Source organism: Mastigoproctus giganteus, chromosome 1 (genome assembly GCF_048544385.1).
Source record: "Mastigoproctus giganteus isolate SK-2022 chromosome 1, ASM4854438v1, whole genome shotgun sequence".
In the NCBI taxonomy this organism is placed as follows: domain Eukaryota; kingdom Metazoa; phylum Arthropoda; class Arachnida; order Uropygi; family Thelyphonidae; genus Mastigoproctus; species Mastigoproctus giganteus.
This window is the reverse complement of record NC_143575.1, coordinates 17,851,290-17,878,685: the sequence shown is the minus strand read 5'-3', so window position 1 is coordinate 17,878,685 and position 27,396 is coordinate 17,851,290. Positions and strand designations below refer to the sequence as shown.

General features: G+C 36.8%; 1 protein-coding gene across 1 annotated transcript in view; it reads left to right on the top strand.

The window, feature by feature from the left end:
• LOC150090593 (uncharacterized) overlaps positions 1–27,396 on the top strand; it is a 135,611-nt gene that overhangs the window by 9,902 nt on the left and 98,313 nt on the right. Inside the window, exon 2 of the mRNA XM_090386636.1 lies at positions 23,859–23,995. Within this exon, the coding sequence (XP_090242762.1) occupies positions 23,908–23,995 (88 nt within the window). The 5' untranslated portion in view covers positions 23,859–23,907. The remainder of the gene's footprint in view (positions 1–23,858; positions 23,996–27,396) is intronic.

Here is a 27,396-nt window from a genome sequence, read left to right as displayed (position 1 = left end):
AGTACGTAACACGTGAATTTCCCAACAAAATAAAATACACAGATTTCTCAATAATTTTTTTTGACTAGTGAGTCAACAGCTGGGATTCAAAAGGAGTGAAACGTTGAAAAATTACGTCCAAAATAATAGCAGGGTTCCCCCCCCGCACAAAAATACCCTGTTATGCGAGGTTTACCGAAATTCTCTAACCATGTTATATATTTTCCGTGTTGTGCGAGGATTACTGCAATTTATCAATCGTATTAGAGCAAAACCGTGTTGTAGAAGTACCGTGTTACACGGAGGTTGGCTATATATATATTATTATTTAGTAGATTCGCACAAGTAATTATTATATCTTCAGTCGATGAATTTATTCATAAGGTGACGCTATTATCCCTCTTCCTCCTCCTTCTTCAATGTCTAATTATTGTCCAATATTTCCAATTAATTATATCGAATATATTTTAAAATAATTTTCACCCAAACCATAAAGCATGCAAAGTTTCCTTACCATAAATATATTTTCATGCTGATTCGCAGTCTTAATCCCCAATGAATACATTTCTTACATTTTAAAATATTTCCTCCTGTATTTCAAATTTACACTCCTTTCCTATAGCATTAACCGCTGCATAAACGTCTGTATTCTTTGAACATGCTAACTGTTAAACTGTTATTTTAATCTTAGAGCCTAAATATTTATCACACTGATATAAACTACATGTCTAATGAATCCTCTGTACCTCTTCTTCCGTATGGTAAGATGTATTTTCAGTTTTTTATGTTTAAACCACCAAATTTAAATATAATTGAGAGCACATTTTAACACAGTCACTACACGCAGCACCACTGTAGCTTACCAGTAGGAAGTAAGACCGTAGGAGGCACTTAATGGAGTGTACTAGTAGAAGATGGTTTACCAAGATCAATACAAGAATTAAAATAAAAGTAGGATACTAGTAGGTCGGATTCATTAGCTGAGGCGGCAAGACAACCATCAGATTTCCCCAGAATTGCAAGTACAGATGGGCAAAAGTTGAACCTAACAGCTTTGGCAAGAAACCAGAATTCTTAACTACTATTTGGACAAAGAAAGTTTTCAACTCTTAGCCCGTTCAAAATCTAGTTTGGACTGATTAATAACATCTTTACAATTGTTGCAAGCTTTGGTATAAGCAGAAAATGAACCTGGAGATTTGGATGCAAGCTGATTGCAATATGCAACATTCTTATCTTGAACAGCCTTAACACATTTATTGGAAAACCAAGGTTTAGATAAAGGACGAGATTTTAAAGTGGGGTGTGGAATAAAGGATTTCATCCCTATGAGAATAATTTCACTGACTTGACAGGATTGAGCAAATAATATTTACATCAGACACTCAAAAGATTAATCCAACCAAGCAAAAGAAGAATGGAAATATTGCAGATCATCCCATTTTGCATTCTTATAATGCCAAACAACATGAGGATGAGAATGGCCATGAGAGAAAAGGCTCCATTTGAGTGCCAAGTTGTGATCTGGGGTACCTAGAGGACCACTCACCTTGGATGTGTACTTGGAAAAAGGCTATGTGGTTAGGATTGTTTGGTATTCTTGTAGATAAATGAATAATTTGTGTGAGGTCATTAGTCATTACAAAAGCTTAAGCATTTCAACCAGCTGGATCCATATGACTAGAAAATGGAAACCAGCTGGAGTTGTGAACATTAAAATCACCAAGAAAAATTATCTCACTGTTAGGAAAGTTAGACTGGAGAAAGTGTAGCTTTAGAGGAAGTCAAAATGTTCCAGTAGATTAGTGGAATTGGGAGGTCAATAGAGGCAAAAGATGAATTTGACAGAATGGGGTCAAGAGAGATTTTAAGCCAAAGATTGAAAAGAGGAGATTCCAAATTACTAAGTCTCTGACAGTGAATATCAGAGAAGATATATACTCTAGTACCACCTTTGAAGTGAAAGGCATCATACAGCAAATAATTTGGACAACTGAGATGAACAGTGGTTGAATCAACTGATAGTTGGGATTCTGTCAGAAAGAGTAAGTGGGTCTAGGCAGACTGTAAGTGGAAATGGACATCATTGAGATTGGGACTGATACCACATATATTTGTGAAATGTACAAGGAAGTGTTTTGGAGGTTTAGATATTTTCACAGATAAGTTTGTTCTATTAGTTTGAATATTCATGATGTATTGAGTAGTAAGGAAAAGGTCGTCGGGGGAATGTTGTATGAAGTAATGAAATTTTTGGAAAAGGCGTACACACATCAAGAATATACCTAGCTCCTTAACATAATGTGGCCTCAATAATCCTTTCTGCATACCCTCTACTTGCATTCCCTCTAGTCACTGTCTGGCAGAGTAGAGGTAGCAAGACTATACATTACCTGATTTGGATGCCTCCTTGAGAGTTACCACTAGGTTCCGTCTGGTGGACTATGAAGTGGTGGGCATCATCTGAAGAGTGATTGCCATTGAACTCAATGGAACTGTTCCTAGTCTTGTGTCATGACTGAAATTTGAGACCAGTGATCTAGATCCTAGATTGGGGTAAATTATAGGGATATTATCCCAAATTATAGGGATAAAACATATCCTCAAAATTTTTGCATCCCAACCAGAATGTAAGCAGAAGCCTGACTAAGTTGGGTTGGGGGAGGGTTTTACATGGTGTTTGCCCCGCAGACCTATCTCACCATTTATGGATTAATAAAGGAAAAATGAAAGATCCATAAAATAAGATTGGTCCAGAAGCCATTAAATAGTCACCAGTGTACTCTTGCCAATAAATTAATTTTAAAAAAATATGACACCCCAGTTTGAATTCCTGTGACTTGTGGAATTTTTTTTTAGAATTTTCCATCAGGTTACTGAGTTAATGGTCTCATATAGCTAGATTTTTGTCAGACTAATTTTCAACCATACAAACATGGATAAACCATTACAAACAGAGTTTTGTATATGATGTACAATGATGTCATTTTCACAAAATGACCGAACTAGTTAATTTACTTTCTTGCCCTCAACTAAATTAGTATATTGAATGAATGGCGCCTCCGTAGCCAGGTGGGAAGGAGCAGCAGTGCATAGCACACGCTTCTTGATTAGGCCGGGGTTTGAGCCCGTCACCACCAAATACGGAGGATGCGGAAAGGTCAAGGGAATGACCACCGCATATTCCCGGAGCAATATCCCCTTAGTTGCTAATGCTCCTAAAAACTAAATAACAAACAACAACAAACAGTATATTGAATGCACTGGGTGCATTTCTGAAGCAGAGAATTTTTTAGGACTCAACATAATCTGAATAAATTAAGTGCAGTGTGTTTTGTGCATCCGTATGTTTCAACTGAAGCAGCTGATTGGTAGTGTGCTGCTCATTATGGTAGTCTGTTACAGATAACCCCACTGTCAATTTTTCAGTGGGGTTATTAGTGTACATTGTTATGGTCTGAAGTTGTCCACTCTATATATGGACTTCCTTTGATTTTTTTTAGCTGTAAAATGTTTCTCTTTTCTTATTAATCACTTAATGAAACTGTAGTACTGGGTATAAACAGAAAGTTAAAAGAAGAGAAGGAACATTGAAACATTTTACGTGTTGCTGAATGATTTTAATGTCAATTTCATTAATGATGCAAAGTAAAGTTGTAATTCTGCAATTCAGCTGGCATCTTGAAAATGAATTATTTTTTGATAAAAGAAAGTGGTGGAATTGGAGATGGCAATTTGGAGACAGGTGGTTCTCATGGACATATCTCTAAAAAAAAAGTGGTAAAAATTAAATGGCGGTAAATAAGAGTTTTTTGCTATTGTTTCTGGATGGGCTTAAAAAAATTTCTATTACTAAAAAAAAAAAAAAAAAAAAAATCTTTTTATACTCCCATTGCTTGCTTATTTATATAAGCAGCCAGTTAGAAGGGTAAAAATTAATAGTTCTTCAACATAAAGCTAATGGACAAGCTGTTCTCTTCTGAGACCAGAAGAGAACAGCTTGTCCATTGTTGTTTTTAAAATGTTGGTTTAAGAACAACAATGCTTACTTTCAGCAGTTGAAACCATGAATTGTGTGGATGAAAGGTGTATGGAGTGAAAGAGAAGAGGGGAGTTAACAAATGACCTTGAACTGCCTGTTGATTTTTTCCCAACTGCCTAAAAAGGAAACTATCCATCCAATTACAAGAATATGATCATTAACCATACTGTGTGTGTAACATTCATAACGTTGATAGGTGCAATATGGCCTAAGTAGCCCTTGCACCAAAAAACCACGACACCAATTAACTATACACAGATGTATGAAGTAAAACAACATCTGTTAAATGCTTAATGTTATTTCTAGATTAGTTTTAGCCCTAAATCTGCATTTAGGACTGTAATCTAAAGAAATGGCTTCATTTAGTGCAAAAAGCCACTCGTGCTCCAACCATGTCGATCATTTCCTTGTTATATTCCATGTATCTTGTGATATTCCATGTATTACAAAAATCTTGTGATATTTTATACATTAGCATTAGCATTAGTAGAGGCATTCGATGCAAGAAAGCAAGCTTACGCAGCATCAGCCAAAAAAAAAAAAAAAACCCACTTCCACTTCACCCCTCTGTTCGTTCAAAATACCTGTCCAGCTGAGCCTTAAGCTTATTTAGGCTATCAACCTCCACCACAAGGGATGGAAGTCTGTTCCCCCAACCAACCACCCGCTGGCTAAAGGCAAATTTCCGCACGTCTATCCTACATCTGTCTTTCCTCAATTTGAATTTATGCCCTCTCAGGTGATTTTTCTGAGCTAGAGGAAGAATCCCATCAGCATTGAGCATGCTTAAACCATTCAAGGCTTTATACACCTCTATCAGATCACCTCGCTGGTGCCTAGTCTCCAGACACTGTAATTTGCAAAACTTAAGCCTTTCTTCGTAAGAGCACCCCTTTGTTCCATTCACTAATCTTGTTGCCCTTCTCTGTACTCGTTCCAGCAGCTCTACATCCTTCTTGAAATGAGGCCTCCAGACCTGTATACAGTACTCTAGGTGTGGCCTGACCATTGCCTTATACAATGGAATAATCACCTCCTTATCCCTGCTGAATCCAGTTGAATCCACATTGAATCCAGTTATTTTAAAGCTGTTGTATGCTGTACATTTTAAGTTGAAAAAGTAGTTTCTCACCATGAAAGCTTATTCGGTGAATTTAACTTTTTCATTTATTTTAAACTGGTGTTTATAATTTTTGTATATCATCTTGGTATATTTTATTAAAATTTGTTTTTATTCATTTATTACTGTAAGAATGATTTACAATAGTGCTTCATTCACTAATTTATTTTTTTTTTTTAGAAAGTAATAATTTTATCCCCTCCACCCAAAATGCAATGGTAGTTATACGTTTACTTGTTTTGGTAATAACTGGTAATTTTTTTTGCTAATAGATGTGTGGAGGCTTGCCTTCCACCATTGGTTCATTGTTGGGACATACTTCCATCTGTTTTTTGTGGAAGTGGGAAGTTTGAATAAATTCAAGGAAAAACTAAAATTATTGGAGGAGATGGACAGGCGAAGTGGGAATTTGGCTGATGCTTTATATAAGCTTGCTTTCTTTCATCGTATTCTACTACTACTAATAATAATGAAGGTTTTTGAAGCTTTTATCATAGAGGCTTAAAAGAGGAAGATTAAAATCAAAGATTGTTCTAGAATATTATTTATATCAGTTTTTTTTTTTTTTTTTTTGCCATCACTGTATTATAATGAAAGGTATTTCTGTTTATTTTTATCTCATCAGCATTTCTCAGAAAAATGAACTTGCAGTGATAAATTGTTTTCTACTTGAAACCTTTTATTTTGCAATTAGAATTTCAATGTACTTTAGGATTATATCTATGGGGTTTTTTGTCCTACAAGTGAAAAATAATTTACAAAAATTAAACACATTGAGCTCTCTCATATGGTGGCATTCTCTCTCTCTCTCTCTCTCTCTCTCTCAGAGAGAGAGAGAGAGAGAACGAACTTATATTTTCTTTGCAAGTATTCAACTATAGCACTTCAGGACCATTTGAAATCTAATGCAAGAATGTAAACTTCCTGTAGGGAAAGTATTGGTAAAGCCTTTACATGGCTTTTTCTTTCTAAGGAAAAAGGCATTACATGAAAGAAACTTTCATCTAACTTCCTGTAATTGCATATCTTTTATAAGAATAGTAGAGTACTAAATAGTGAGCATTTGTGTTTTGAAACAAGAATGATATCAATAATGGAAGTTGTTTCCTTTCTAGTCACTGCTGTTATTAGTGATTAATTATGAAAATTCTGTAGCCTGGCTACTTAAATAAAATCCTATTTATATTTGCATTTTTTTAAATGTTTTTACTTAGTCTAAAGAAAACTTACCTCCACAAAACATTGAATGAAAGACATGTTTTAGGCCCGACTTTACATGTCTACAAAGGATAATAAAATGCTTTGTTAGTTCAGAAATAACAAATAAAATGTTTTTTTAAATTTTTGTTTCTGATAATATTATTTTTGGAAATCAGAAATATTATTATTATTATCTGTTTATTTTCATAAGGAAACCACCCTGGGACAGCAAAGTGCCAGGAGGGTGCTAAGTACATATCAGGGTACGAGATACTACGTGCAGTGGGTTACATATACTGAACACGTAGTCTCGTCCCGAAATATTATATACACATTTTATGTTTAATATATACAGTATTTACACATTAATGATTCTGTACATACATTATACAAATCATATATTTACAATTCACTAATAATTCAATATATAACTTACATATTTACATAATTGTTACAGAAGGTATATTTTTCCAGTCAACAGCTTACCAAATTATTATTGTTCTTAAAGCGGAAAGTTTCACTTTTACTCACAATGCTTTGGTACTTTGCAGCCGAATCATATTTCAGTAAGTCTGTAGGAATTCTGGAAGATCTCTTTCCGGTATGCTGCATCCTCACACAGTTTTTCGGCATCTATGTGTAGTGAGTTAAATACTTTTGCTGTATTTGATGGGAAGAATCTTTGCAGGCTACTAAGACTGTTCAGGACTGGACGCAGTGGATTATTTACTTCTCCGCAACGTCTAGCAGTGGCACGTGGTTTGACTAGAATATTATCCAGGACTGGAGCATCTACTCTGCCTGTTAGCATTTGTGTGAGAGTGTGTATTCCTGTTAATTGTCCGCTGCATCCAGGGTGTAATGTTAAAGTTTGAGTAGAGAATGGCCCTTGAGATAGTAAAAGGGTGGCCAGCAACTCTGTTAAGCCATCGCAAGAACCAGTACTCGATCCCAAGGATGGACTTATAATGTGAATCTGGAGCTGAAGACCAGATTTGTGAGGCATACATTGCAATTGGCAGGCCACACATTAAAATGTACTTGGTTGCTAGCTGAGGATCCCTAATTCCTACCAGTTCCTGTCTAGTAGCCCATAAAGCAGCGAATAGTTTTGTCTTCATATGGGCGAAGTGTTGAGCAAAGGTGAGTCTGTCATCCCACTTAAGACCCAGGTCCAGGTGAGAGTGCACTTTTTCCACACTAGACCCGTTCACAGAGATCGAGATGTCATTTTTATTCTGCTTGTAAGTTATGGTCATTTGGACAGACTTCTGTGCATTAATACGGAGCCCGATGCAATCCAGGTAGCTCTCAAATTCTTGGATTGTGCTATTTGCCATCTGGCAAATACCTTCTGCTGATTCACGGTCTTTGGAAGTGATGAAGAATTTTACAATGTCAGCATATGTTATAAAATTGTAGTACCGTGCAAGAAACGGCTCCAGGGCGGCCGCGAAGAGGGTAGCCGAAAGAACTCCCCCCCCCCCCCCCCGTGGCACTCCTCGCGAGATGGTAAAGCAAGATTGTAGCGTTTGGTGCTTAACAATAAGTTTTCTGTGTTCTAGCAGGCTGCTTATTATAGTTAACAAATTTCCTCTTACATTAAAATAATTCAGTAAAATCGCAATGAGCGCTGGAATTGAGACGTTGTCGTAGGCTGTGGAGATATCCAAAAAAATAATATGTTATAATAAAATGTTCAGAGTACAACCTCTGAAGTATCAAGTATTAAACACATATAGAGTCCTCAAGAACAGATGTAAAAGTTTTGAATGCCTTCATTTCTTTATTTTTTCTCTCATGACAGGTCCGTTCTCTTATTAGCTATATGGTTATTTCCAGTTGCACATTAGTGGGAACATTTGCAGCAAGATGGAGTAGAATATTCAACAGAATGTTTTTTTGTGTGAAAAGTTTTTATCAAGTTTTATCCAATGGTTTTGTGACAGTCTAAAGTTAATTTGGTTGTAGAAAAGTCAGTTTCGAGGCTAAGTTTTAAGTCTTGATCTGTGGGCACAGTCCCTGACCAACGTTGATAAAGAAAAGAAGTTCACCCTGTGATTCTTTTCATCAATGTCAGGAAAACATTGTAACAATTATTCATCGAATAAAGCACACTTCAACTTTAACAGACATGTAAATAAACAAAATATGTGTATATGGGGCAATGAAAATGCCCACGCATCATAGAGTTTATTATTATTATTAGCCATATGGTGCAAGGAAGCCTGAGGCTTATGCTGCACCACCCGAAACAAAATTTCCGAGTTACCCTGAGAGAGAGAGAGAGAGAGAAAGAGAGAGAGCAAAAAAGAGTCAGAAGTAGAAAGGAATCACCAAGAAAGAGAAGAATGATGATATCCAGCTGAGGACCGTGGGTGTGCCAAGCCCATACTCACCAGATGTGAGTCCTGGGGATAACTGTCTTTGCATTCTGAAATGCAAGGTGTGGCGTGCAGTTTCATTGGATAGAATCTTTGTTATTATTCCTTCTGAATGACATGGTTAATGTAGAATGCTATCTGAAGCCCCTTTAGGACAGATATTTTTTACAGCTCTTTGTGGCATGGGAGTGAAGAAAGAAACATTTTTCTAACAAGATGGAGGAACACCACATGGCAAATGTGAATCTTAATTTCTTGAAGGAACATTTTAATATATGGTTATTTCCAGTTGATATCCTGGATGACATAGGATTGGATTGCCATGGCCACCATACTTGCTTGCTGTGGCTGCAGAAGCAATGGCTGCAGTTATGATAATCTTCGGTTAAGTCTGCAGATGGATTTTGATGCATGCATACACAGGGATCACATATTGAATGTGTTTTTGTATGCATAAAAGTGTCATGTTTAATTAAATGTGTTTAGTGGCACCAAGCTCACTAATACGAGTATAATACACACACACACACAAAAAAAAAAGCAGTCAAAACTGCTACATCTTCTTTTAATGGAAAAGACTAGTTTATCTTAGTAGGGTTCATGTCAGTTTGTTGCAAGACAATTCGCTGTACAACAGTTTGGTGTGTGCTGTATGCGGAAATTCAGTGCATGAAAGTGGTGAATGACATTTCGCTGTATGTGACAATTGGTGGCTCCAACAATTTGGTGAGTATGACGATTTCATGTGTCACAGAGAGATCAGAAATTAACAAAATCAATGAAATAAACGGTTTAGGAAACAAGAGAAATTTTGGCAACTTAGAAAGGAGGAATGCAGAAAAAAAGGAAAAGAAAATATTTTTATCCATTTATTTTTTGTAAAAGGATTCATGCTGATAGGCAGTTTGGAAAGTGAGTATGTGTCTATTTCAGCATGACTTTGTCCATTTTGTAAGATTATTTGTTAATTTTTTTTAACATACCTACTCAGTTGAATCTTATGCTTTTCAAGGAGCATGAATTTGTTGAGGGTTTGCAAGCTAGAATAAAATTACAGCCACAGAAACCAAGTGAAAGTAATAGAAATGAAGATTATCACTGTGAAAGTTGTTAAAGCCACATGCTCTTTTAGTAATATGGACTGGTTGAGAGTTGCAAAGCCAGAAGAAACTCATTTACGCAGAAACCACAGGAAAGGGAAGTTAATGAAGGTAGGTTCCTTTTTATTTTATGGAAAACTCTGCAGCCTGCTCTGTTCTAGCAATATGGATTTGTGGGGGTTGGGTAATTAAAGAAGTTCATTGACTGGCACAGAAAAAAAAAATGTTACCAACCTGCTTTATTTATGTATTATTATTATTTTATTCATTTATTTTTTTATTATTATTATTTTTTTCTTTTGTGGCTGATAGAGCCTGAGATGTTTCTAGCAGGTTGGGAATTCAGAATTAAAACCAGAAGAAACTTATTAACAGAGAAACTATAAAAAATGAAGGTGGATCGTTAGCTCCATCAAAAATATGAAATATCAAGAATGGTATCATGACTAAATTCACCATTTACAGCGTGGCATGTTAAAAGCTTGTATTTTCTGTTTTGCTTTGCCATACACTGAATTCTCCTAAAGAATTCACTGAATCGTCATACTCACCAAATTGTTTTGTCACCAATTGTCATATACCAAATTGTCACATACAGTGAACTTTCTCTCATATACCAAATTGTTTTGTACACTAAACTGTTATGCACTGAATTGCAACATACAGCTAATTGTCATGCACCAAACTGGCATACAACAGATTGTCTTGCAAGATTGATGTGATCCGATCCTAGTAAGATAATAATGTGGCCGGGTGAGATGCATCTCTTATACTAGTAAAATTACAGCTGATGTGATGGGGTGTATCACATCCAGCTTCATGCTTGTAACAAAGCGTATACTGTAAACTTGAATTTTAAGTTTTTAGGCTTGAATGAAAAACAAGTGCCTTGTCTGTGAAGCATTTTTGTGTTTGGTTGTAATTATAACCAGTTCTTGTTTCTAGATTTATACATGTCTTATACACTAAAGAATTTATTTTATGCTTTGTAAGTGCAACATTACTGTAATTAATTAATTACAGGAACATTAATTTATTTGTATAAAAACTTTCCCCTCAATCTGAATGGTTTAACATATGAAGAAACCAAAATCAAAAGGTAATAATTATGGATTAAAAATTTAAATGTTAATTTAAAGTTTTGAGAAAAGTGGACATTTGTCACAAAAAACTCTTGAATAGTTTAATCAATTCTGACAGATCAGTGCAACAATTGTGATGTGACAGTGATGCTCCTGTATAGGTTGTTGACATAGCTGAATAGTATTTTGCAACTACCTTCACACATGAAGTTTTAAGGGATGGGGTTATTGGAAGTGTACCTAATTTTAACTGGGAGTTCAATGATTTCATGATTACTGAAAGGAAGGTGAGGATATTGTTAGAAGAATGGAAGATAAGGTACTTGGGGCTGGTGAAATTAATCCAGTTATATTAAATGAAGCAGCAAAAGAGATAAACAAACCAGAGTATCCTTAAATGGGGATTTTCTAAAGGGAGGGCTAAAGCAGTAATTCCAGGAAATCATTAAGCTGCAATCATCATGAAGCATCAAAACAATTGACATTATTTTGATCATAAGAGGGAGCTATAGTCCCTTTTATCTCGTGGTTGGAACTGATTCTGTCCCTAGATTCAGGAGAGCTCCCTGTAGACTGGAGATATGCAAGTGTCTCTCCTATTCAAAAAGGATGATATAATTACAGACCTGTAAGCTTGACTTCTGTGCCAGAGAAAATAATGGAGTCGGTGGTTAAAAAAAGTGATATAGGACCCCTGTTGACAGGAACACAGTTATATGGTAGTCACAGCATGGATTTGTAAAGGATTGATGTTGTGTGATCAATCTCATTAGGTGCTATGAGGTAGTCACGAAAGAGCTGGATGCAAAAGTAATTTTGCTATTGCATACTTAGATTTCAGTAAAGCTTTTGATAACTATTCCACATGAATAGTTGTACAAATTGGAGCAGTGTGGCATTAGGGACCAAGTTATTGTCATAGATAAAGCAGTGGTTGAGTGGCAGGAGACAGTGGTTATTAACGGCCACTGCTCTTCATGGACTCACATTGGTGGAGTGCCTTAAGGTTTTGTGTTCGGTCACTTACTGTTTTCAAAATTTATTAACAGTTTTAAAAGCATATTAAGTGTAATATCTGAATTTGTTGTGATAAAAAGGTGGACAGGATTGTTAATGATAATAATCAGGATATCTACTCCAATCTGGATAAATTAGGCAAATAGGCTGAAAAATAGCAATTGAGGTTTAACTGATAAATGCAGGGTGCTACATTCGGGTATAAGTAATCTCAGAATAACATACAAAGTGGGTGGTAATGCTCTCAAGTTACTGGAAAAGGAAAAAAACCTAGTGGTACAATCTAGCATGATGTCCTCTGAGCAGTGTTGACAGGTTGCTAGGACTGCTCATGGAGTTCTGTCAGTGATACAGGAATTTTGCTTGCAGGGACAAAGAGGTGATTATCACATTGTTTAAGGCTGTGCTTAGGCCACATCTTGAGTACTGCATGTGAGTTTGGAAGCCTCATTTTATGAACAATATAGGTCTGTTGGAATAGGTGCAGAGAAGCTCAACAAAATTAGTGAGGGATATAAAGGGGTGCTCTTTCCAAGAAAGACTTGATTTCTGTAAATTGCAGAATTTGGAAACTTGGCACCATGAGGATACATGATTGAAGTTTCAAGTTGTTTAATGGATTGAGTAAACTAAATGCTGTTGATATCCTTACTTTCTCTGATGACAAGAAATAAATTTAAATTGGGGATGGTTATAGGATAATGTGCAAAAAATTTGCTTTCAGCCAGAGAGTAACTGACTTTGGAAGAGACTTCCATTTGGCATTGTGAAAGTAGATAGTTTGAATAAATTTATAGAAGGATTGGACAAATTATTAGAAGAGACTGCATGTAGTTACTACCCTTTTCTTTTAATTTCTTCATATGTTAAACCATCAGATTGAGAGGTGTCTTGATACAAGTAAGCTTTGCATTTAATTTACTTATTCATCACAAAACTAATTGCACATTCCATAAATAATATATTAATTTATATATTTTTTCCCGTAATGATAAAAAGAAAACAATAAAATATTTGTTGATAATATAAATAAGAAATAAAATTTAAAAACTATATACAAATCCTTGTCATCCCTGCATCTCACATATCTTCTGTAATTGCTTATATTAATACATATAGACAAATAGGTTGGATAAGTGTATAGGTAGTGTCTATTTGTGACTGTTTGCCTATATTTAATTATGGTTGCTGGCAGTGTTAAATCCAGGGGGGTGACTCAGGGTGAGTTTCACCACCGGTGGAATAAAATTCCCCCTGGTGAAAAATAGTAATTTTTATTTTATAAAACACAAATTCAATAAATTTGTCAAATAAACACAACACGAAAAATCACATCAACTAAGTGTGTGGTACTTGTTAGGTGGTGCATGGCGAAAATAAATCACTAAAATTCAAAAGACACGAAATTTTCAAAATAATTAAATGGGTAATATTTCTGGCTGTGCAAATTGTAACTAAAAGCCACTATTTCAGTTGTCTGCATTTTAGTTTTATGGTTTTCAGGTTCCCTTTATTTTCACACAAACCATCTCTTGATAGTGTTTCACACAAATGTTCTACTTGCAACTAATTCTTTGTTTGTATATCACAAACAAGATTGCAGGCCGTGAATAGGTTTGCCTGAATTGGTTCCTGACAGATGCTACTGTAATTATGAAGTGTCCTGTGGGCACTTTATAATTACAATATTTTTTTAATTTCAGGGGAGTCTACTGCAGCCACTAAACTAATTCAATCATCGGCAGTATCGCTTTATGGTTTTCACATTCCCTTTTCTTGTGGCTGATTCTTCCTTTGTATACTACAAACAAGATGGTTTGGTCACAGCCTATAAACAATACATTTTATAACCTTTTTATTATATATGCATCTGTACTGTAATATTGCAAGATTGCATGAAGATAAGTTTAAAGGGCCCGAATGAGTTATCGGAAAAATTTAATAATTGAAGTGATTGATATACATGCAAAGAAGAATAAGATTATTACAATACAGTACTTGCATGTTTGATTATAATTTGTATAATTTTTTTTTTTTTTTTTTTGTGAATTTAAATCAGTGATTTTCATATTATTAAACTGTGATTATTGTCAATAATGTGGTTTTTGTGAACTGATTATTAGTATTTAGATGTTAAATAATAAATATTTCCTTTTGTTTCCTGTTTTGTTTTCTCATATTTTCTTATCATAACATTCATAAATATGCATAATCTGTATATTTGTATTTATGCATATTATGCATAAATACAAATGTACAAATTTGTTTGTAACATATACATGTGTTGTAAATACCTGGATCCATAAACCATTATAATATAAAAAAAAATATATAAATATATGCATTAGCATTAGTAGAGGCATATGATGCAAGAAAGCAAGCTTTATACAGCATTGGCCAAAAAAAAAAAAAAAAAAACCCCTTTCCATTCCGCCCATCCATTTATTCCAAATGTTTGTCTAGTTCTGCCTTGAATTTATTTAAACTATCAACTTCCACAGCAAAAGTTGGAAGTTTGTTCCAGCAATCAACTACTCGCTGGTTAAAGGAAAATTCTGCACGTCTATTCGACAACTGTTTTTCCTCAATTTCAGTTTATGCCCCCTCACGCTTGTAATCTCAGCAAGAGGAAGAATCCCATCAGCATTGAGCCTGCTCAATCCATTCAAGGCCTTGTACACCTCAATCAGATCACCTTGCAGGTGTTTAGTCTCCAGACACTACAATTTGCAGAACTTAAGTCTGTCTTCGTAAGAGCACCCTTTTATTTCCCTCGCCAGTCTTGCTGCCCTTCTCTGTACTCGTTCTAGCAACTCTATATCCTTCCTAAAATGAGGCCTCCAGACCTGTACACAGTATTGAAGGTGTGGCCTGACCACTGCATTATATGACAGGATAATCACCTCCTTGTCCCTGTTAGCAAAATTGCTATATATTATTGACAAGACTCCATGACCTACTCTGGCAGCCACTCTTTACCTGATTACTACTCTGATTACCACTGTCTTCTCTCACTCAAATATCCTTTTATCCATTGTAGCAACTTGCCCTTAATGCCATACTGCTCCAATTTGTACAGTAGTCTTCCATGTGCAACAGTATAAAAGCTTTCCTGAAATCCAAATATATGATATCAAAATTATTTTTTGCATCCAGTTCCTTTGTGACATGGTCACAAAGGAACTGGACTTGGGTGTAACGATATGGTCAGACATGAAATTTTCTGAGCATTGTAAACAAGTTGCAAGGAAGGCCCATGGTGTCCTATCGATGATCTATTGCACTTTTGCAAGTAGAGATAGGGACGTGATAATCCCATTATATAAGACTTTTTTTAGACCACACTTGGAATACTATGTTCTAGTATGGAGACCGCACCTAAAGAAAGACATCGAGCTTCTTGAAAGAGTGCAAAGACTGGTAACTCGCCTGGTGAGATCGGCAGAAGGGCATCTTTATGAAGAAAGACTTCAAATATGTGGGTTGCAGAGTTTGGAAACTAGACACCTTAGAAGAGATTTGATTGAGGTGTTTAAAGCTCTGAGAGGCATCAGTAAAATGAATGAGGATGAAATTTTCAAGATTATAAATGATGCTAGAACTAGGGGACATAAATTCAAGTTAGGGGGGGGGGTTGATGTTTAGATTGGACTGCAGGAAGTTTTATTTTAGCCAGCGAGTTATAAATTACTGGAATAAGTGGTAAAGGCTGACAGTTTGGGGAAATTCAAAGGTCATCTGGATAGTTACCTACGGGTGAGGGAAACGCATAGCATGATATAGGTTTAATTTCCTTTTCTTTTATTAATTATTAGTTTTTTTTTTTAATCATTGTTTTATTTATTTATTTATTATTTTTTTTTTTCCTGGTGCAAGAAAGCCATAGGCTTTCTTGCACTAGGAAAAAAAAAAAAAATATTGCACCATGTGCCCATTACTAATACAATCAAATTGGTCAGACAAGACTTCCCCTGAACAACTCATGCTGTGGCTTTGGTGCCAGCTGCTCCCTGGTGGCGAAGAGGCCTGCCATACAGGTCTGTTTCGCAGACGTTCTGAACAAATTCAGTTTATCAGGTGGAGATAGACAGAAGTCTAGGTGCCACCTTAGACATAATAATAAAAATGTGTCTGAATTATTACTGCTGCCTTGTCTAGATGATCCTGAAATGCTTCTTTAACCAGTGACTACATTATTTTCCCTGGAACAGAAGTAAAACTAACAGGTCTGTAATTAGTTGTGTCACCCTTTGAATCTCCTTTGTGAATTGGAGACACATTTGCACATCTCCAGTCCATGGGGAGTATCCCCAAGTCCAAGGATGCTCTCATAATTATGGCTAAGGACTTGTTTACTTCCTTTTCTGCCTCCTGTAATATAATTGGATAGATCCCATCCACCCCATCTGCCTTTATGTTTAATTTCAACAATTTCTCCTCCACTTTGCTCTCAGTTATCACAAAATCACTCAGCTCTGTGTTAGAGTTTGATAAGCTTCTGGCATTCCCCTCATCATCTACAGTCAAACCATTGATATCAAGTGGACCAATCTGATTCATCTCCTTCCTTTTAGAGTTTATATAAGTAAAGAAGTCTTTGCTGTTTTTCTTTGCATTCATTGCCAAAGATTTTTCATAATCTGCCTTCACTTGCCTAGCCTCCTTTGTGACTTGATTACGGAATAGCTTATATATACCATAGGCTTCTGTGTCACCTGATAATTTATATGCATCCCATGCATTTTTCTTCTCTGCTACGAGTCTCATTAGTTCATCTGACATCCATTTGGGAGTAAACCTAGAACAGTATTTCTTAGTTGGAACAAAAAGCCTAGTAGCTTCCAAGATTACTTCCTTGTATTCTTCCCATTTAGAATTTGCTGTTGGTAACATCATCAGTTAGTCACTCTGTATAGAACATAAAAAAAAAACTGAGACCACTGTAGTCACCTTTACTAAAGCAAAACCCTTCCCTTTACCCCTGAGGATAGTTACATCTTTATGTAAATCCCACATCAGTACACTGTGATCACTGCCACCTACTGGTTCCTTTATCTGTAAATTCTTTATGCATGAATAATCACTGCTGATCATCAGATGAAGAGTGTTACTCCCTCTAGTTGCCTCTTTAACATGCTCCTGTAGTAAACAATCATCCAATAAATCCACGAAAGTCTTGCTAGTGCACGAGTTTTGGCCCACTCTTTCTCTGTGTACTTGTTCACTGTACTCATAAGAGTCATTAGGCCTATAACAGACTCCTACCCTCATTTTTTCTTTCCCAGTGCTTATGTCACACCAAACTGACTCAATATTGCACTGTCCATCTAATATATATAATTTTTTTTATTTTTTATTTTTATAAAAAACCAAAACATGAGAGGTATTAGAACCTATAGTACTTAGTACCATGCATGGGCTTAAGGTTGAAACGATGAAAGGAGTTACTTGTTGACGTTAGACTTGAATTTCTGTAGATTGTAATTTTCAGGAAATATGTATGAAGGAAGGTTGTCAAAGAAAATGGAAGTGAATGAATACATGAGGAAGAAGAAAAGTTGGTTCTGTGAGTTTCAAGTTGAACACTAAACGGACGTTGACTGGTTGTGGCACATGTTTGGACTGCTTTGGAAGAGAAAGTGGGAATTATAGAAGCTAATTCAGAAGATCAATGCACATGGAAGTAGCATTAGAAAAGTGTAGTAGAATGTCTAAAGTGAACAGACTCTGTTAGATATGGGTCATTAATTAATCTAACTGCCCTCTTTTAAATGTAATCTAGAAGCCTAAGAGAGTTCTTGGCATACCACCTCAGATGTGGGAACAATATTCCATGGTATGGCTGTTGTTGTTGTTGTTTGGTTTTTAGGAGCATTAGCAACTAAGGCCATATTGCTCCGGGGATATGTGGTGGTCATTCCCTGACCTTTCCGCATCCTCCGTATTTGTTGGTCATGGGCTCCAACCCTGGTCTAATCAAGGAACATATGCTACGCACTGCTGCTCCTGCCCACCTGGCTACGGAGGCGCCCATGGTATGGCAGTGAACAGCTGTTTGGAAGAAAAGAAAGCCAAAAGCAAAAGAGAAAATCCAGTTTTTTAGAAGCAGAGGAAGCAATATTTGTAATGTGTTTATGCCAAGAGAGATTAGAAGTCAGGGTAATCCCCAATAGAGATATATGATCTTGTCTAGAAATCAGTGTCATCGAAGATAAGTATTGGAGCAGAGGAATCCTTTTTGCAAGATATAAGACAGGGATGAGTTTTAGAAGGATTGAAATCAACTAAGTTATCTTTGCCCCACTGGAGAATTACATGGAGATTGGCATTTAAGGAATTGGTAGTGGATATTCGAGAAGTTGAAGTTTGTGCCGTGCAAGGATTCTCAAACTGGCTGGTGGAATGCATTGTGCTGTCATTGGCAGAATTCTGGATATGATTTCTGGTCAATGGAATAGGACCATTAATATACAAGAGGAAAAGAGTGGAAGAAAGAACTGAATTTTGGGGAACACCAGAATTAGTGGAAAAGTTAAAGACAGAGAGCTATCTACCATCACCTGCACTGAGCAGTCAGAAATAAACCTGGATACCCAATTACAAAAAACTGTTGGAGATCCATAAGATGGGAGCCTATTTAGAAGACCTTTATGTCGAATATGATTAGATTTCTTTGAAATGTGAAGAGCCCTTGAATATCATCAAACTTTTCTATCGAATTTGTCCATAGATGGGTAACACAAGCCAGAATATCACCAGTGGATCGACACTGACTGAATCCATACTGGCAATCTTTGATCAGATGGAAGGTTTCTAGATAGTTTGAGTTAGCAGTTAATTGATTTTTCCATTATTTTAGAAAGAGTAAAAGTAAGTGCAATGGGACAATAACTGGATGGGAGGTATTATCACCCTTTTTAGGAACTGGCTGGATATGAGAAAATTTCCAAGCAGAAGGGAAAACAGCATTGGAATAGGAAAGTGAAAAAAGGTGACACAGAATAGAAGTTCAGTAGCACAAGATTTGAAAATAATTGGAGAAATGCTATCAGGACTTGAGCTTTCTTACCATCAAGATTGCTCAAAATCCTTCTGATATCCTTTTGACAGAAGAGGCATTAAACGGAGTTTGGGAATGGGAATAGTGGGAAGTGGTTTACCAAGATCACCAATACACGAGGTGGAGGAAAAGTAGGATGCTAGCAGGTCAGCTTTATCTTTGGCTGAATTGGCACTTGAACCATCTGGTTTTGATGTAGGTGGGAATAGAGATGGACATAAGTTGCTAATAGCTTTGGCAAGAGACCAGAATGCTTGACTACCATTTGGACAAGAAGCAAATTTTCTACTCTTAGCCTGTTCAAAATCTAGTTTGGACTGATTAATGACTACTTTACAATTATTGTGCGCTTTGGTGTAGGCAGAAAGTGAAACTGAAGAATTGGAAACAAGCCAATTACGATATGCAACATTCTTCTCTTCCCTTAGCACATTTATTGGAAAACCAAAGTTTAGGTAAAGGACGAGATTTTAAAGTGGAGTGTGGAATAAAGGATTCCATTCCTAGAAAAATAATTTCACTGACACAATCTGAGCAAATGTTGACATCAGAAGTTTTGAAACAGTAATCTGACCAAGGAAAAGAAGAAAAGAAATTTTGCAGATCATCCTATTTTTCATTCTTGTAATGCGAAAAAACACGAGGTTGGGAATGGCTGAGGCAGAACGGCTCCATTGGAGAAGAGACCATCACCAAGTTGTGATCTGAAGTGCCTAGAGGACCACTCATCTCAAACATGTACTTAGAAGGGTTGTTTGTGAGAATAAGATCAAGTGTTGGCTGCATGGTTAGGATTGTCTAGTGTTCTGGTAAATGAACAATCTGAGTGAGGTCATTAGTCCATGTGACTAGAAAACGGAAACCATCTAGTTGAGGCATATTATGCAAGAAAGTAAGCTTATAGAGCATCAGCCAAAAAAAAAAAAAAAAAAACTTCATTTCCTCCATCTAGTCACTCCAAATGTTTGTCTAGTTCAGCCTTAAATTTATTTAAGCTATCAACTTCCACAGCAACAGATGGAAGTCTGTTCCAGCAATCAGCTACCCACTGGTTAAAGGCAAACTTTAGCACATCTTTTCTATAACTATCTTTCCTCAATTTGAATCTAGGCTCCCTCAGGTTCTTAATCTCACCAAGTGGAAGTATCCCATCAGCATTGAGCCTGCTCAAACCATTCAAGGCCTTGTACACCTCAATCAGATCACTTTGCAGGTGCCTAGTCTCCAGATGCTGCAACTGACAGAATTTAAGTCTCTCCTGGTAAGAGAACCCCTTTGTTCCTCTCACCAATCTTGTTTCCCTTTTCTGTATTCGTTCTAGCAACTCTACGTCCTTCCTAAAATGAGGCCTCCAGACCTGTAAGCAGTACTCAAGGTGTGGCCTGACCATTACCTTATGCAAAGGTATAATCACCTTCTTGTCTCTGCTTGCAAAATTCCTATATATTAGGGGTGGCCAACGAAGCAATCGCTATCTACCAGTCGATCACGACGAATTTTAAATATACAGTCATCCCTCGATTTGTGCAATGAAATTTTTGAGATGGTCGATCACAGCACATTTTGAAGGAAAAAAGTAGATTGCATCACAAATTAAGTTGGCCACTCCTGCTATATATCATTGACAAAACTCCGTGACCTGCTCTGGCAGCCAGTCTGCACTGCTCAGGGAACTTCATATCCAACTACACAATTACCCCCAGATGTTTTTCATTCTCCACCTTCCTGAGTGTAGTACCACACAGTTGGTACATTTCTCTTGGGTTACTGCTACCCATATGCAGTACTTTGCATTTGTCAATATTAAACTTCAGTTGCCACTTCTCAGCACATCTACCCAACTTTTCTAAATCCTGCTGCAGCAGCATACTGTCTTTACTATCATTAACAACGCTGCCAACCTTTGTATCATCTGCAAACTTGGACATTAAGCCTGATATACCTCCATTGATATCATTAATAAATACACAAAACAAGAATGGATCCAGCACCGAATCATGGGGGACTCCACTAATAACATTAGTCCACATAGAGCAGTGTCCATTTATTACCACTCTCTGCAGTCTCCCACTCAACCATTCCTTTATCAATTGCAGCAGTTGTGAAGATTAAAATCACCAAGGAAAATTACCTCATTGTTAGGAAAGTTTAACTGGAGAAAGTCAATTGTCAAAGAGTTCCTAGTGATTAGTGGAGTTGGGAGAATGATAGAGGCAACAGATGAATTTGACAGAATGTATCAGAGAGATTTTAAGCTGGAGAAGTTCAAAAAGAGGAGATTCCAAAATACTAATTCTTTGACAGGGAATATCAGAATGGATATATGCACAAGTACCACCTTTGAAGTGAAAGGAATCGTACAGCGAATAATTCAGACAACTGAGATGAGCAGTGGTTGAATCAACTGATAACTGGGATTCTGCCAGAAAAAGTACACTGGGTTGGCAGACTGTAAGTGAAAATGGACATCAAGGAGATTGGAACTGAGACCACGTATATTTGTTAAATGAATGAGGAAGTGTTTGGGAGTTTAGGTCTTATTTCAGATAAGTTTGTTCTATTAGTTTGATAATTCATGATGTATTCAGTAGTAAGAAAAGGTGGGGAGGATATGCTGTTTGTAGTAATGAAATTTTTGGTAAGATTATACTAGTTGATCCGGAAACCTCCTAAAGAGTTACCAACAGGTTCGATCTAGTGGACTGTCTAGCGGCCAGCTGACCTGCAAACACCATTTTAGAGCTGCACCCTCGAAATGTAAGAAAGGCTGGATTGCTCCATGATGTCCATCATAACCTCAAAAGATATCAATCATACTGCATGATGGAAGAGATGTGGGGGGGGGGGGAACTGCTGGAGCTTTCCTCTGGAGAATAAACATGGGTTCCACCAGTTCAAGCCTCCAGTAAGCAAAGTGGTGGTATTGCACCGATTGAAGAGAGTCATCCACTACCTATTATTGCCTGATAACACAGAGGGGCAGCATTTCTCCATGTGGTGTGGGCATGGCACCTTCAATCCTGGTTATTGGTTTGCACCTGAGTGGTCACTTCCAGTATGCTAAGTGCCATATTTCAGGACGTGCACATGTGGGATTAGCATTAGTTGAGGCATATGATGCAAGAAAGCAAGCTTATACAGCAACAGCTTAAAAAAAAAACGTTCCCATTTCACCCATCCAGTCAATCCAAATGTTTGTCTAGTTCAGCCTTAAATTCATTTAAGCTATCAACTTTCACAACAACAAATGGAAATCTGTTCCAGCAATCAATTACCCACTGGCTAAAGGTAAACTTCCGCACATCTATTCTATAACTGTGTTTCCTCAATTTGAATCTATGCCTCCTCAGGTTCATAATCTGAGAAAGCAGAAGAATCCCATCAGCATTCAGCTTGCTCAACCCATTCAAGGCCTTATACACCTCAATCAGATACCTTGCAGGTGCCTACTCTCCAGGTGCTGCAATTTGCAGAACTTAAGCCTTTCTTGGTAAGAGCACCCCTTTGTTCCCCTCACAAATCTTGTTGCCCTTCTTTGTTCTCGTTCTAGCAACTTTACATACTTCCTAAAACGAGGCCTCCAGACCTATACGCAGTACTCTAGGTGTGGCCTGACCATTGCCTTTTATAACAGGATAATCACCTCCCTGTTCTTGCTAGCAAAATTTGTATATCTCATTGACAAGATTCTATGACCTGCCCTGGCAGCCCATCTGCACCGCTCAACTTCATATTTGACTGCACAAATACCCCCAGTCTTTTTCACTTTCCACTTCCCTAAGTGTAGCACCACACAGTTGGTACATTTCTCTTGGGTTACTGATATCTATATGCAGTACTCTGCATTTATTAATGCGAAGTACTGCATATAGATTTCAGTTACTCTTCTCAGCTCATCTGCATAACTTTTCTTGATCCTGTTGCAGTAGCATACTGTCTTTACTGTCATTAACAACCTTTGTATCATCTGCAAACTTGGACATTAAGTCTTATATACCTTCATCGATATCATTGATAAATACACAAAATAACAATGGGCCTAGCACCAAACCCTGTGGGCTCCAGTGATCCATGTGCAACATTATCATCGAGCCCGTCACCACCAAATACGGAGGATGCGGAAAGGTCAGGGAATGACCACCGCATATTCCCAGAGCAATATGGCCTTAGTTGCTAATGCTCCTAAAAACCAAATAACAACAACAGCAACATTATCAAAAGCTTTCCTGAAATCCAAGCATGTGATATCAAAATTATTTTTTGCATCCATGGTTAATAACAGTCACACCATCACTAAAATATATGTAATCCTTATATATGCTTATTGCAACTATATATTATATATAATTGCAATAATAAAATATTTGTTTTTAATGTAAATAAGGTAATACAATTGAAAAACCATTTACAAATCCCACAAATACTAATTTTTTCCACCACAGTTATTTTATTTTTGACTGCTCACAAATCCTCGTTACCCCTGCATCTTAAAATTATCTGTAATTGCTGAGCAGAAATGAATAAACACCAGATATATGCCAAAAAACGTTGAATGTGCGATCACCAATAAGTCAGATAATGGCTGGATATCTTTGATCTTCATCAAAGATATCAGTAGGTATATATTCCATCCTGGGTTACTTGTGAAACAATGTCACAATATTTCTGGTATTTATGTTTCCAGTTTAAACTGTTATTGTGAATATTTAAAAATTTTTCTTGTCTCAAATGCATATTATTTTATGTGTAGTTATGATGGTGTGATTCAAATTTTGCATTAAAATTTCCATTAAGATGTTGGATTTCTTGGCTGGAAATTTTCAGGTGAAATATGTGATTGTGTGTATCTAATATTTATATTTTTGTATATCTAGAATGCAAGCCTTTGGAAACTTTGAAACATTAAAATAGTGAACTGTCCTTATGGCGGCAGCAGCCAGACAGTCAGATTCTATGACCCCAGAAAACTGTGACAGAGATGTTGCATCCCCGGTGACCTCCCATAAAACAGGTAAGTGTTTATAACTTAATTTTAGTTTTAAATTAATGTTATATTTATTTTAAAGATAAAAGATATGGATTGTATTCAGAATTATATTAGTGCTTCTGAGCTGGTGGGATGTGTACTCCTAATGGCATGAGAAGGATGTTGGGAAGTACAGAAGAACCCAGATAAGAAGTTTTCCAAGGCAGTGGAAGTTTAGAACTTCTTACGAGGGAAAACTTCTTAGAAGGGAAAATGATCTTAAGGGTATGAAACATTGATTACACAAATGAAAAGATACACGTACATAAGTTAAAGATAGTTTTTAAGTACTATTTCAGAGTTTATAAATATTTTACTCTACCTATTGGAAACATTTTTAAACTGAGGATTTCTAATTGCTTAACATTCTGTTCATTAAACTCAGTACCAAGTTGGAAGAATGATCTCCTTTGGAGTTTCAACTTACCTTAAAACAGTGGTGTCCAAACTTATGGTCTGTGAGCCAGATACGGCCCGCAAATAATTTTTATGTGGCCACACAGAAAGTGAACTAATTCAGCATTTTAAATTTTGTTAATTATTTCACTCAGTGCTAAAATAAGGGAAAATAAACAAATTAAAAAGACTGGGGCTTGTTGTGGTGAATATGTGAGAGGTTTGAAGTTATGAAGCCACGTGTTGGTGTCTTGAATTCTGTTTTTTTATCTACGTTTTGTATCAAATATGCACATGCCCAACCAGAAGCGTGTGTATATATGAGGTGCTATCAAAATGTTATGGGATTCAAATTATGGCATGCCTTCTACTTGACCTTGGTGGCTGTGTAAAAGTGTATCACTATTTTTTATTGAATCGCCCAGTACGGCCAGCAAAACAAATCTAACTTTGAATATGGCTCCTGTACATGAAAAGGTTTGACACCACTTAAAAGGTCACAATTACAATAAGACAGAGCAACAATCCACTAAGTAATTCAGAACTGGTCACAATCATCAGTGTATCCAGTTATGGATATCGATGAAAACAATTGCAATATGCCACTTCCATTATATCAAAATGTTTATACAATGGTGCCTCGCAATTCAACTGTATTCCGTCGCCAAATTAGAGTCAAATTGCGGGTCAGTATTTTCCATATAAGTTTATGGCAAATTGATTAATTTGTTGTCGGAGAGAAATACACAATATTATTGACTTTACTATATTCTACCATATAACAAACGAAATTACAAAATACATAATGAGTACATACATTTCATTGTTGGAAGGATGTTTTATTTATCTTGTTCTACCCCTTCTCTTCTCCTCTTGGCTTGAATGGGGATGAGGAATTGATCAAGGGTGGACTGTCTCTCCCTCTTTTTCAAAATAGCCTTGAAGTGATGCATAGTAGTGTTGTTAAACAAGTCTGTCATTCTAGTTACAACAGCAGTGTTGGGGTGCCATTTTAAACAAGCAGACTGCACCTTCTCCCAATGGAATAAAATTTCTTTAATGGCAGCTGTTGGCATCTTCCCTTTTTTTCCCTGTCTTCTTCTTCTTCATATGAAATTTCCTTTTCTCTCTCTTTTGCTTCCTGTTTGCTGAGTGTTTTGAGTTCTTCCACAGTTGGTTCGTCATCGTGATCCTCCACAAGCTCTTCCACATCAGCCTCATCAACTTCTCCTATGTCAAGGTTCTCCGCCGTCAAAATGATTTCTCGCATGGCCACAGCTGCTTCTGATTCTTCAGCGGCTTGGACTGCACTGTTGTCATACCGAAAAAAGGAAGGAACGAGTTTCTTCCATGATGCACAAAGGGTCCTCTGTGTCACTCCCTCCCAGGCAGTTTTAATAAAGGAAATGGCGTGAAGAAAACTGAACTCAGTCTTCCAGAATTCCTTCAGTGTCTTATCAGAAGAATGAGTCACGTCAAAAAGCTGTGAAAACAAAGCCTTGGTGTAAAGTTTTTTAAAACAGGCAATTACTTCTTGATCCATGGGTTGAATCAGTGATGTGGTGTTTGGAGGCAAAAACTGGACTTTGATGAAATCAAAGTCAATTTCAAGAATGTTCACCAAGTCTTGGGGGTGGGCACTAGCATTGTCAAGGATCAGCAGTGCTTTCAAAGGTAAATTGTTGTCAACGAGGAATTTTTTTATGCTCAGGGCAAACTCCTCAAAAATCCTGTCTTTGAAGACTTTCTGGTCTACCCAGGTTTTTGAATTGGAACTCTACCTCACTGGCAGTTTGGACCTGATGATTTTCTTCCCAAAGCACCGAGGATTTTTAGAGTGGTAAACGAGAAGTGGCTTTACTTTAAAGTCTCTGCTTGCATTTGCTGCCAATAACAAGGTAAACCTATCTTTCATAGGCTTATGTCCTGGGAGCGTCACTTCTTCTTGCATGATGTATGTTCGATTTGGTAAGCGCTTCCAAAATAACCCCAGGGGCTCGCATCTGGTGAGTATGGGCTTGGCAAACCCAGGGTCCTGAGCTGGATATCATCATTCTTCTCTTTCTTGGTGATTCCTTTCTACTTCTGACTCTCTCTCTCTCTCTCTCTCTCTCTCTCTCTCTCTCTCTCTCTCTCTCTCTCTCTCTCTCTCTCTCTCTCTCTCTCTCTCTCTCTCGGTAAGTCGGGGAATTTTTTTTTTTTTTTTTTGGCTGGTGCAGCATAAGTCTCAAGCTTCCTTGAACCATATGAATAATAATAATAAAATAACCCAGTTTCATCCCCGTTAAAAATTTGCTGCGGCAATTAATGATTAAATCTTCAAATTTTTTCACGAACTCTTCTGCAGCCTTTTTATCTGCACTAGCTGCTTCCCCATGTCTGAGAACACTATGGATACCTGTTCTACCTTTGAATCTATGAAACCATCCACGACTTGCCTTCATTTCATCAGTTTGATCTGAGATACGTCCTGGAATTTTCTTCTGAAATTCTTCAAAAATTAACCTAGCCTTCTCACAGATCATTGCCTGAGTTACTGGATCTCCTTTCATCTGTCTTTCTCTAATCCAGGTAAGAAGCAGCTTTTCCATTTCTTCATTGATTAAAGATCTGTTTCTGTCAGAAATATTCATTGCCCCAGAGAACACCCTAGCACCTATAATTTTGTCTCTTTGTTGCCAAAAGGTTGCCACGGTTGACCTAGGGATGCCATACTCTTGAGCTACATCTGTAATTGTTCTACCTTTCTGCACATTATCTATAATTTCTTTCTTCTTTTCTATGCTGAACCAAGTGTGTTTCTTTCCTAAATTATTCTGCTGTTCACTTCTCGTTGGACCCATTATCAAATTTCACTCAAACTGCCAAAGCACAAAATTTTTTACTTTATAAGAAATGCAGAATTATAAATTGGCACAAACAACTCGAGCAAACATGAACTCAGACTACGATTATTAACGAGATAATGTTGTCTCATAACTGAGGAAGAA